The sequence below is a fragment of the Battus philenor genome, unplaced genomic scaffold (genome assembly GCF_028537555.1).
Source record: "Battus philenor isolate CCGP_79_NKW_IND1 unplaced genomic scaffold, ilBatPhil1.0.hap1 SCAF_11, whole genome shotgun sequence".
Lineage (NCBI taxonomy): Eukaryota > Metazoa > Arthropoda > Insecta > Lepidoptera > Papilionidae > Battus > Battus philenor.
In genome coordinates this window covers 15,262,423-15,276,184 of record NW_027181673.1, presented here as the reverse complement: position 1 = coordinate 15,276,184, position 13,762 = coordinate 15,262,423, and the positions used below count along the sequence as shown (strand labels likewise).

The following is a 13,762-nucleotide window of genomic DNA, read 5'->3' as shown; positions in this document are numbered from 1 at the left end:
GAGGTAGCCCAGAGAACAATGGAAAGGTCTATGCTCCAAATAAGGAAATCCGCAGAAGAACTAAGATCACTGATGTACCTCGTTTGAAGTGGCAGTGGGCGTGGACATCTTACGCGCCACCTACAACCATTGCGACCAAAACGTTCCTGAGTGGCGCCCACGGTAAACGTGGCGTGAGTAGGATCGCACCAAGTAACCGACTAGGTTACATTATTTACAAATATGAACTCTAAGAATATACAGTCTTACCAAAATCATATGATTATTGATTGTAATTTTTGATAGTTTTTGGCTAGAAAGTCTAGTTTAAAGTAACTACAAGGCATACTTAAACGCAACGGCTGATCAAGAACGATTAGAATAATGATCTATTGCACTTTTAATTGTTAAGTTATTATTTGTACTGTATATATTATTAAATAAAAAGAAGTAAATACTTTTAAATATTTTATTATTTAAAATAAAAAATAAATGCATTGTTATTGTTTCAATAAAAAAGTTTTTAACATTTTATATAATAGCCTTAAAAATAGGTAATACTTTTTGGTGAAGTTTGAATGCCAGCATCTTAGATGATCGTCTAGCTGGTCAGGTTCAGTTGGCAGATGTACGGCTGACTGCGGTGACACCACCAGTCTCTCAGGCCAGGGTTGATGGCGTCCAGCGCTGCGCAGTGTGGCTCGTCGGGGGCGTTGCTGCAAATGAATCATTTATTTTACTGATAAATGTGCATGCGGCAAACAATGCGAATCACACAACCGCCACCACCAAATCACTCAACACGTGTTTCACCCCTCCACTGGGCATCTTCAGGAGCTATGTTACACCGATTAGTTATCTATTATAGTCTATATCTATCATTAGTTAACCGATTAGACTCTGTGATTGGCACTAATCGGTTTTATCAGCGGGCTGGCGGGCGGTGCATTTCATTGCACGACTACCACTGCATGTGCGAAAGTGGCTAAATATTGGTCCTTTTCTTACTAATGATCACTTGTAGCCCAATGTAATAGAAACTGAAATCAAATGAATTTTAAATATTCATGTATCGTCGTTGCAGCTCATAGCCGTCCTCTAGAAGATAAAGGCCTCCCCCAAAGATATCTTTAGGAGGATATATAATAGTATACTCGCCACGCTTGGCAGCCGGGTTGGCTATCGCGGTGTGTACTATGTTGTATGTTGTGTGTACTATGTTGTACGCAGTGGACGCTGCTGCCCATGCTTTGGAAACATGTTTGTGAACCTGTGTAAATTCTATGTATTTACTGGTTTATTTATTTTGCACCAACACTCTATATCAAAATCTAAAAGGAAATTTAACAAAGTAACTTAGGTAATAACTAAAAAAGAAACATTTAATACACATCTACAAGAAGCGGTCTCATCGCTGAAGGCGATGTCTACCAGACTAACTTTTAATTAATACACGAAATGTGAATAAGTAAAGTATCGCAGGGATTGAGCCCGCGACCTGTAATCGCAAGTCTTAGACCTCTACCGTTGGGCTATTATAACTTCATACATATAATTTTGTTTTTGATACGTAGATGTAGAAAAAGAAATAAAGCTATTTGGGTAAACGTTTCTTAATCTGAGGAGAAACCAAAACAAAATAGTTCGCTTTTTTTATAATTTGGCGAACAAATAGGTCTTTAGTATAACAGTTTAAAGAGATTTATTCCCAAGTTTTAGTATAACTTGAAATATTCTTTTCAATACAGTCCGCTATATTTTTCCTTGGTAATAAGTCAGTTTAAATGTCTGTATGAAATCAAAGTTTGCGATACAATCGCGATTTCCTTATTTCTTTATAGATAACGACTGTGTGAGTATACGTAAATAATTCTTAACGAACAAATGTATTATTATATAAATAAGACAGCGATTATCCTTAACATAAACGGAACCTGCGATCACTACATCAGGGATCACTTACCTAGTCGCTTCTCCGTTGTGGCCGGCCCATTTGTCGAAGCCTATTTCCCGAATGTCGACACCTGGAACAACAACCTACAGTTATTAATATGTTTTTAACGACACCTCGCCTACATAGACAACTCTGCCGCAACCGTATACACGAGTAAGGTGCTATTACACTAGAGTGTTCCTTTTTCCAGGTCTTAAGTGAAATAGAAAGGTATCCATCAAACATAATTCTAGAACACATGTGTTATTTTTAAAATATCAAATTCATTAACGACTATTTGTACAGAGTGTTTGGTAATAATTGTAAAAGATTTACAATTATTACCAAACACGTATATCAGCAATTACAACTCAAATCTATTTTTGATCACTCTGTATAAAATGATCAATCTGAATCATTATTGTAATGCGACAGGGCAATAACATTTGTCAGTACAAAGTCTGCGGGCCGATATAAAACAATAATTAATTTTAATACGTAATAAACATAATGTCATGTATTATTTTGAAATTTTTACATAGGGTGTACGATAGATTAATTGACAAAAAATTAGCTATATATTCTCCCGTTAGAAGCTTTTACATCTATAGGCAATCATCCTGTATAATAAGTCACATTGCAGTTCAATTAGCTCTCGACGAGTTGCAATTTTCGAAACTTTTTTTTATCGGTTCTTTCAAAATATTATTGTTTGTAATATTTAATACTTCACATAGCTTCTGTATCGAAAACTAGATAGTGATTGGTTCACTCCTTTCTTGATGAATACAATCATTAGATTAGGTATTAATATGGTATTAAAAAAAGTATTTACAAAATTATATATTTTTTTTTATAAAATAGCTAGCTTGTTTGTCATTGTTATACCTCTTTTGCGGGGAACTGTGTACGCTTTTACAATAATTACCCTTTAAGTACTAGAATTATCACGCAATAGATTTAAAAATATATTAAACCAAAACTAGATTTTTTTTTAAAACTCTACCAGGAAAAAAGCCGTACCGGCTCAACGTGCTCGCACCCTTAACGAGGTAGTTAAAATTCCGTTTCACAAACCATCACATATTTTATTGCGCAAGAAATTACAGCGCAAAGATATCATCTTGTATGGCCGGTGTAAGCGAAAACATGATTTGAATTAAGGGAAGATGAACAGAATTAAATTGGTTTTGAAATTTGGGTCACTTATTGTTGTTCATTTATGCCCCTACACGCTGGATGCGGAAGTAACCAGACCGGTCAAAGTGGCGATCTTTGAGGGAAGGTTACGCTTTGCAGTGAGCGCTTATCAGATGACGTAATGGTGGTGATGAATTACGTACATCTAGAGAAGAACGCCGGTAAAGAATCAAATTGAGAACCCTAGTCATCCCACCATGGCAATCCAATGGACTACAATGTAGTCCAATAAACTGGACATTGTTAGGGCGTCGTTAAAATAGATTAAGACTTAATATTTTACTTGAACACTGCAACAAGCAAAATGTGAGCAAAACATCAGAAATTTTAAACGTAAATATAAAACAAAGGCACGGATGCTAACATCTGTGGAACATGGATCCTAATAATAATAAAAAAAGGCTTCCCTCAAATGAAAATAACGCTGCGAGGGTTTCGCATATGTCCTGATTTGTCAATATACTTCTGTAATCAAAAAGTAAGGTGAAATTTTCATTTAAAACACCCGGAAATTAGTTAGGCAGGTAATTTATTTTTCCTAGATTGTTAGAACTGTTTATAACATTTGCCAAGCGTCTGTTTCTAAAAAGTTGGAATATTTTTTGGCTTAATCGAAACCATTATAAAAGATGTTTTGTGTCTCAATTGCGCAAAGGAAAAACTAGACTGATATCGATCCGCAGGCACCGTATTCGCCTGATTCGGCTTCGTGCGACTTCTGGCTATTCAGCAAACTCAAAAGGCCAATGCGGGGACGCCGTTTTGCTACGACTGAGGAGATAAATACCGAATCTACGGTTTTGAAGACCGGCGCTACCGGAAAAAGACTATTACGATTGTTTCGAGGACTGGAAAAAGCCTTGGCAAGTGCGTTTTATCGGATTTGGAAAAGTGAATAAAGTATTTACATTTTAATTAAAAATTCATCTTACTTTTTGATCACAGTAATATTGTATAATATTATCGATTTTCTAAAAACACTTACAAAGTAATTTTTTACTAGTTTTGAAATGAACTTTTAAATACATTGCATGATAATTTTAAGGAAGCCTCTTCTAGCTGGTACTTTTGGAAATCTACGGGCGTGATCTATGTCCAGCTGTGGATGTCCAACATCGTAGAAGCGTACAAAGTTGCCCACTCTACTAAAGCTGTTAATGAAGCCTGATGTAAAAATGAGTTGATGAGCTCTTGACAGAACTAAATTCTTCTACAGGTTAGAGACAGATTTCGCTGACAGACCTCTCGTTTCTTCCTCTTTTTATTGACTAAGTCATCGTAATTATTAACCTTAGTTTTGTGACGTTTAGATTTATTTGTTTCCCAACAAACAGTAAATTCTATTAATACTACCGTAGGAGCTGCATTACGTCATCGTCAGCGGTGCAAAAGCGAAATTACACAGAAATATAATTCTTTATATATTAGGGGGACCGGAAAGTAATGTCGCTTTCTTAAGTTAAATTCACACGACTACATTTTTGACAAGATTTTATTTCTTATCAACAATATATTCACTTTCGTTATCACAATCAATAAGATGATCACAGCTGGGCATTAGCCTTTCCAGGCGTGGACCTTTGCTGCGTTTTTCGGTCTGTGCTCTCGACTCCAGAACATTAAAGACCCCTTGCGCGCTATGGCCTATCCCCTTCTATTTCAACTTGCCTATACGCTAGCTTATGTCGGATACTTATACTGTACACCAGTATTCATACATGTTATTAATTACAATTTTAAAATGAAATTATAATATAGTAAATTATGATAAGTTACCATCAACAGTAATCCAAGTCCTGAAGTCGTTTATATTGTTGATGCCCAGCCATACAACCAGCTTCTCCGCCGTATTGGTCAAGGCTGGGTAGTGCATGCCGCGCACCAACTTCTGGATGAACTGGAACTCTTTCTGTAATGTCACAATTTTGTTATAAATATCTACATTGTAAGCACTTCAGGTTACTGTGTGATTCCGAAGAAAAACCTAAAACCTTACAATATCCAAAAAGGATTCAAATTGGTTAGTATTTCAAATATGCAATCCCAATACTAAAAGTAAAATATTTTCAGCCGTATATCATTATAATATATTACTGAAAAGTAAATTGTTAAAGTAGGCATATAATTAAGACGTCTACCGTACTTTATCAACCATTAATTCGTTCGATTATTTAAAATTACTCAGATACGCGCGGCCATTTTGTTTTTGCGCGCTGTGATCGGACATTCCGGAACTAAAAAATTCCTCGACAAACCCGTGCCGTCTGCTGCTCAGTCTTGACGTATGTATAAATTGAGGGCGTGATTATTTAGTTCTTGATTAATCTTTAATTAGTGTTTTATTATTCTTAGTGACAGAGTTAAAACCCTATTGCGATCCAAACTAAAGGTTCGCGGACGTACTTCTTTGTTCCGCCCTGCACCACACACTTGGTTTCGGTTGAAGTTCATGCTTTTAACCCGGAGGCTTTTACAGCTTTATAGGAACTGGGCACACACTTGCCCAGTATTTCGAGCTTTTCGACTCTAACATTGGATCACGGACTCCCGCAACAACCACGCTGGAGCAAAGAGAAACAACTTTCGTCTCCCATTCTCAATTATACATTGTATGACTTGGTCTCTTATTTAGACGTGATGGTCAATTTCGAACCATATATAAAAATGTATTAGAAATGAAACTTTTTAACGAAGAAAGTGTACTCACTAGAGTACTCATAAAATTGGCGATATATACATTTGCCGCGCACCATCTGTTCCGAACGTCGTATATTTCAAAGACTAGACATTCTAGTAAGACGTGTCCACGTCTCGGGATGTTCTCGTATATTTCAAAGTAGCCTGATATTGCAAATATCACGTATATTTTCGCATATTTTCCAGGTTTCTTTTCTGCGCAACTCGGAAGTTTCGTAATTTTATTAAAATTGTTATAACACAAAAACTTGCCGTCAAAGTGTAAATAATTTTTAAGACAAAATAGAGCGTAGAAATGAATTGCTCCATCTATTGTATTATGCATCATTGTATAAACGATCGCAAGCAATCCCGGTCGAGTTTGATGCTTTTCTTAGATTAAGTCGCCTTTGTAACCCTCAAGTTTTAAGTTGCCATTATAAGAGAGATCAATTCGATTATAGTTTCTATCTGATTGTGCTCTTCTCCAATTTTTCTCATTATGTACTTCCTGTATGAATAAAGTAAGGAGGTCAATTAAGGCGTAATCTTAGGGTGAAGACAAGATATATTTCCCTGGAGACCGTACTCAAAGGCAACGGCACAAAAGCGTGCCCCTGACCTGGCTGTACTGCAACGAAGTAGGAATAAAATAGAGATCCAACTGGTATAAACCTTACATCACTTCTCATGCCACTCTCAGAGAGACTATACGAAGTACTTCTAAAGAGATTGTTTCTCCTATACCTTCTGCGCCACGCTATGAGTGACTTTAAATGATTGTGTTTATATAAACATGTAGGATTATCTTCTATTTTAATTTTAGAAATAAGGCAGGCTTTCTGAGAGATGGAAGAAGATGATAAAACGACCTATAAAAACAAATATTGTGTATTCATTTTGTAATTTAAAATAGGAAGAAATTTATGGGAGAACCTTGATAAAAGTGGTTTCACGAGTCACGTTTTCTTTCAAACAGGGAAATAGTGATTATTTAAAAAGATTGTATTAATGTGTACTTTTGGAGGCACCGAGGTGCTTCTTTATAAATTTATCCAATTGGGTCTCACCTCTGAACGCGGTACAGCCAGCTTGGCGCCTTCATCCTCGCAGAGCTGTCGCGCCATATCCCAGGGCTGTGAGCGGTATACTATCTTATACGCAGTTCCGAGCTCCTTGTTCCTCGTGTACCCTGAAATTAATGTTTATTATTATGTTTGCAAATTATGTTCGTTCCACCATTGCGTAGGTAATATCAAAGTACAGCGTTAAAGATGGCAAATGAAAAAAATGTGGTAGAAAGTGTTCATTAGTGCTCTGCAACCGGTGTGCCGTGGTATACTGAGGTGGCGTAGGTCGGATACGAGTGTGCCGTGGTAAAGATTAATAAATTGAAATTTTACAATTTTTTTCATTACACATGTTTTGTATTTGAGGTGACACAGTGACGAGATAGTCATGTTCCCTCGTCACTCGAATTTAGCTTTCGGTGTGCTGCGAAATTCTTGAAAAAATTTTAGTATGCTGTAGATGAAAAAAGGTTGCGGATCACTGCATTACATAATCACGTGTACCTACTATCACGTAGCGCCTACCTTTACAATTCCTTCTGTAAGAGTTCGATGTACATTTCGATATTTACAAATTATAACTTTGATCTAACACACTTTATATTTTTTGTAGTGTAAACTATGGAAATCATTTTCGTTAAATACTTTAGATTCTAATGATATCTTTTGTTTGTGAAAATGTTAATGACTTCATAAAGTAAAAAAAATAGAATAGGTTACAATAGGTGTCATACAAAAGCTAAGATTTTGTTAAAAATTGCTTTGCTTTCCCAATTAAATTTAATAATCCTAATTATTAAGTTTTAAATACGTTAATACGACTTTATTTTTTACTGTTAGCGGTTTGTTATGGTTGATATATGAATTGTAATTATAAACTAATTAAACTTACTTTTGCTTTATTTTGTTACATTTTCAAATGAACGATAGTACATGATACTTATCTCCGTGTCAGTCTACGCCATAAATAGACAACTAAATTACCGATTTTATTTAATAAGGTTCCTATTACTTCGTAAAAGGTTCACAAAGAACATATAAAATTTCGCAGAAATTTAAGTTGTATTTGACTTAAACTAACATACCAGAAAACAAAATAAAAAGTGTGTTTGTCAGTTTGTTATGAACGCGGTGTAAAATTATATTGTCGCATAACATCTGCATATCTATCATAAAATTAATTCATATTTCATTTTTTATCAATAAACAAAATGGCTACTTTGAAATACGTTACTATCTTTTATTTTTTCTTTTGGTATAACAACAGGCCAATTGCTTCGGGTTGTACGTCTGTCTTGACAGCTAGTTTTTGTATATATCAAAAAATATATGAGACATTTTTTTCAGTTTTCAAAAAAATTGAAACATTGTATTAATTAAAAAACCTCAATCTACTGACTTTATAGTAGTTAAACATATATAAGAATAACCTTACATAGTTTAATTCATTATTTTACGTTGAACGATACGATACGGTGAACGGTCTGATCACATTGAAATGCGTCCATAAAATTCGTGGACACACGATGCTCTCAACGGTAAATTGGCTGTCGTTGTTCTACAAAACTAACAGGATAACATCGTTTCTTTAAACAGGATCGAAGGAGAAAGTTTCTTTGGCAATCTAAAAAAGGCTTTATCGTTTACAGATAGGGTACGTTTTTACTTACCCTGCAGGCTCCTGCTGCTTACAAAGCACGTGCTCATTAGAGTGAAGACGATTGTGACCTCTTGCAACCTAGAAACGATTGTCATAGATCAGTCAACTGTATCGTAGACGCGAACTACTACGAAATTCTACCCATGAGAGTAAAAGTCAATGAATAAATTAAAATTATTTAAACGAGGGATCACTTTATTTATTGTTTGATGTATATTGATATTACTTTTTTATATTTTACTCACACGGAAGAATTGTGTTGAACAATGATTTAATTATATTTTTATTGTTATGCTTAAATATAAGATATTTTTTGACTACATACTATCGCGACTATGTTTGTTAAAATTGTCGTCAAATATTTGATAGCAAGGAATGGGAGTTTTAATTTACTCTGTAGTTCATTTTTTTTATTTTTCTAGCAATTTTTTCCTCGAAAAATAATTTTTCGCGTCATATAACGAAAATATGAAAAGAGAACAGTCAAATTGGCCAAGCCGTTCCCAGGATATGCACTCAACAAAATATTTGGAGATTCAACTTTATTTACATAACTGATACAAAATGGCCCGGAATACTCAAATATTTTTAAATTACAATGACACTCTTCTTTATGTATAGATAATATATAAATCTTAACTATATATGCGGATTTTTTTTCTAAATTCCACCAACAACATTAGCGTCTGTGCTTACAATTCAATTTAAAGTTTCCGAATTTTTTTGCTCGTGTTTTTGCATGTTGCCGTTTCCTAAGTCTTTTAAACTATTTCCTTCCCTAAATCTTAGGTTCTTAAATCATTGTTTGTTTGACCACAATGCGCTAACGATGCCACTGATCACTTCCTCGTCCCTACTCCATATTGTCATCCTCAGCTTGTACGCCAGTATCTGTGCGGTGGTTGCCGTCTTCGTCAAATCGATAAATGTTGCAATTTCATCTTAAGTCTCGTCCGTGCAATAAACACGCGAGTTCGTGTGACGTGATATTGCTACCACCGCATTATGTACACTGTTATACACCCCGAATCTAGACGACTTTATGCTTCGATGTAAAAAGTTGTTCATAGTCTATATGAAGGATATGTACATATGACACTTTTTTATCTTGAAGCAATATGTGGAGTTTCTACCTACTTAAAACGCTCAGAGCTTTCGATTCTTTGCAGTGGCCACAGGGTCTGTTGCAGAACTCACGGGTGTAATTACGTACGGTTCTAGTTGAATTTGGTTCTGTTCTTTGTAACATGAAAAAATATCTTTAAAGTCTATAAACAAGACAAGAGGAGTTGCAGAAGGCTCTAACTTATTCCTAGGTAAATTTTTTATACGTTCTAAAAGTACCTAATTGTTAGGTTACACGAAAAGGGACAGTATATTTGCCCGCGGGCAGGGAGCTATTTACAACAGGTTTTGCCTCCACCGCCTCAGCGGGCAGTACTCATTTAAGAGCGGCAATGGACACTACCTGTTTCTCCAAGCATGTGATGGAGTTGTAAGGCGCACTCGTTGCCCGTGTGCCAAAAAGAACGCACTAATGATTCAATCCGTAATGGATTTAGCACTAACTACACCCGGTTACGGTGGATTTTATCTATTACACATTTCTTGCTCAGCAGCAACTACCAGAACTGCGGCAACCTGTTGGTTTCCAGCTGGCAAGTTACCGCTACCAGTAACTTCTAACGGGATGGTTACCGCCCATGTGGCTCAATTACAAACCATACCAGGCAGACGAACATGTACGGCCTTTGTAGTTAATCAAATAGTCACTATGAGACCAACGCCAATTGCCGATAGCCACCACTGACACAGTGACCAGACCTCTGGTCCATGTAGTACACTGATGCAAACAATCGAACCCACGATTCTAATATCGAAACCGATTGAAGCCGAGTATCTCTCAAGCCAGTATGTCAGACATCTCCTATTCCTCATTTATTGATTATGCTTAATATACCCCTAACGTTCCAACGCCCCAAAGCTCCCAAACGTTAAGTATAGTATACGTGCCCGAGAGCGAGGACCTATTTACGGTAGGCCTTGACTCCTCCGTCTCCGACATGAGTGCTCTTTAAAGTGACTGCCCCGTTCGTAAAAGCACCGCCTGCCAGGCAGGTGATGGAGTTGTAAGGCTCATTCGCTTCCCGTAAGTTACCTAGAACGCACTAACAATTCAATCCTCGCTCTGGTCTCCTGGTAAGCTAGCTGCCATATTATCGGAACAAGTTATATAAATCATTTGAAACTTACCTCATGATGACCTGGTATTAGATTGTTTGTGAATTGAAGTCTTTAATCAGTTGCTATCTCGTTTCACTGCTCGCCTCGATATCTGTAACACATTGAGAGTACACAATGAGCGTGCGGGTCCGGCGCCACGCGGTCACCCGGTGCAACAGTCACAGACGTGACCTGGATAACCTCTTTGTTTACGCTTCGGTGCCTTTGCAAAGTTTTGAACTGCGATTATGTTGATATATAGTAATCTAGGCAATAATAATTGATAAAAATGTAACTGTAAGGTCAAACACATTGTTATAACATTTTGACATTAATAAAATTAAAATAAACTTTATGTTCAGTCTTTAAGAGTAATACATGAGCATGTATTTCATCTTTTCAGCCGATGGACGCGCACTGCAAGGCACGGGTCTCCACCAAAGGTCGCCGCGATGACCGGTCTTGCGCTGTATGCATCCAGCGCCTTCCCGTGACCTCAACTGTCTTTGGTCTACCTAACTGGGGGGTATTACCCAAGTATATATATGCTCACACTTTAAAACAAGTAACGTATACATGTAACATCACTGGATGCAGGTCGACTCTAACCGGTTCTTTAGGAAGTCTATAGGGGAGACCTACGTCCAACAGTCGAAGTAGCAACGTTGAAATGATGATGATGATGAAGGAATAGCTAAATTAAATTTCAACAATTAAATATATTTTAAAAACGCAGAGAGAGATATAGATAAAATTAATTTACTTAACATTGGATCTTTTCGCAGAACTCTTATTGATCATTAACGTTTTTTTAATCTATATTAGCTTTGACTACACTCTGCTTGAATTCACAAAACTGACGAGAAGTAAGGAAATACCGCGAGTGATTTCCAAACACTTATTACTTTCCTAAGAAGTGTTACATACACAATATTAAATCTACTTTATCGATTAATAAATGATTGTATTAGCAATGTATGCGCTTTTAAAAGTGAAGTTTCAGATAATGTATAGAAAGCTCTTATTACTAAATTTAAAAAGTCAAAGAACGTTTGTGTGCTAAGGGAGACTTCAGTGTGACTGACCAAAACACTTTCAAATAAAGAGTTCTTTAGGTCGTGGGCTAGATGTTTTCCCTTACGTGCGATCACTTTTCAATCATTTTTTATTTATTTGTTGTCTTCCCTTTCTGCAATGTTGTATATTGTAATTTTTAATGTTGTATCACTTATAAAGGAACACGACAGAACCATTATCTATGAGGCAACTTTTAATGCACTTTTGGCTTATGCGTACTGCTGGTATACCTAAATAAATTGTAAATGAACTCACAGAATAAATACCTCGGGAATTATGAGTTTGCTTTTGATTATGCTTTTAACAAATTATATATATTTAATTACCGTTGTAACGTTGATATGTACATACATATTCATTAGTCATTTACTTTTTCAAAGAGAAGAATGCCAATGGAACCCAATTTAATATAAACCAGAATTAAATCAAGCTAATAAAATATTCTTAAACACAAAAACAAAGCTATTAAGATTTCTTACGCGTTTTTGTATGGTTTGTTCACTTTCACAAAAGCTTCGCGAATAAATAAATTTAACTAATTGACGTTTGTTAAATTTAAAATAATAAAACTAATCATTATTGGATACCTTCTTATTTTAAATTTAATGTTTCCGACGCAAGATCACTACAATAATTAACAAGTTTTAAGGTACTTGAGAATAAATATATATGAATGTCCAACACTTCAGTACTACCCGAGACCATAGGTGCTACAAAGCACACAAAACGTAGGGAACATTAGAAGCTCGGTGTACTTCAACGAATCAATCTACCAATTTACTTTCTACTTCATAATTGTCAACCTTCTTAATATAACCTTCGATCCTGTACGAGAAAATAGAAGAAAGCGAGAAACTTTTTCTTAGATACAAAATTATTATGGGTTCATTTATATATACCTGCGTAGGTGTAAGACGCTATTGTTAATTATTACACAGTTTTGATTTACTAAGGTGCGTAAAGACGAATCACTGGTACAAAGCTCACGCCACACGGCACTCGCACTGCACTGTCGCGGTCGGAGTGGCGGCTGCCCGTTGCGTGCCCGCCGACCATATATATGATAACGGTACCGCCGGCTGCGCGCTCGTCCTTGGATTGTCACGCACTTGCCACTGACCTACGATGTACAAAACTCATCCATAAACACGCTGTAGCCGCATGGCAGCGGTTGATCATTATTATATCAAAAAGGAAATGACCTTGAAATTGTCCCCCCATTGGTAACAGACTAAATTCATAATTTATGTTTTACTATGGGTAAATACTGTTACTATTGGCCACGTGGCGCTCAGAACAGATGGCTGCCGGAGTCGTAAGTTTGTTAAGTGGAGACCATGGAACGGCAAACGTAGGACGACCACCCAAAAGGTGGTCAAATGTCCTTGTCATCCTTGTCGGAAAACACTGGATGCAGCCTCTTCCAGCTAATTTTTTTTGTAATATGACCCTATCTTTGAGGGTCCCTGGACCTTGTGTGTAGTAGGGACGTTACAAATTCAGTGAAAATGAGGTTTTCAATTTTTATTCTACACTCTCTTTCGTCCTTCACATTATCTTTTATTCATGAGCTATTCTCTATAGAATTCCGGGAATGATGGGCGCAGTTTGTCGTCGCCTATGAAAAAGCGGTACACTATTCTTCTAACTTTTCCTGGACTTCCTCAACCTGGAGATCAAGGCGGAGTCCTCCAAATACAGGACAGCAGGCGATAAAATGCACCACGAATGGGTCCACTTCCATGTCACAGATGCACGAGGGCTTCCCTTGAGTTTAAGCTTATGCACGCTCAGAATCCCTCGTGCCCTGTGAGCATCTGCACCAGACACGTGTCCAGCTGAACTTTCCAGAGTACACGGTAGGTTGACACGGCGTACGGAAAGAATTTTCTCATTAAACCAAGGTCTATGTTCAGCAGTGGACGTCGTATGCCTGAAACGATG

General features: G+C 36.7%; 1 protein-coding gene across 1 annotated transcript; it reads right to left on the bottom strand.

Moving 5' to 3' along the window:
• Positions 1-479: 479 nt before the first annotated feature.
• On the bottom strand, positions 480-10,979 carry LOC137930041 (hemolymph lipopolysaccharide-binding protein-like). The gene is made up of 6 exons (XM_068773186.1): positions 10,772-10,979; positions 8,529-8,596; positions 6,859-6,980; positions 4,889-5,021; positions 1,943-2,003; positions 480-695 (listed from the first exon to the last, which is right to left on the bottom strand). The coding sequence occupies exons 1-6, from the start codon at positions 10,774-10,776 to the stop codon at positions 581-583; spliced, it is 504 nt and encodes a 167-aa protein (XP_068629287.1). The 5' UTR covers positions 10,777-10,979; the 3' UTR covers positions 480-580.
• Between the last annotated feature and the right edge of the window lie 2,783 nt (positions 10,980-13,762).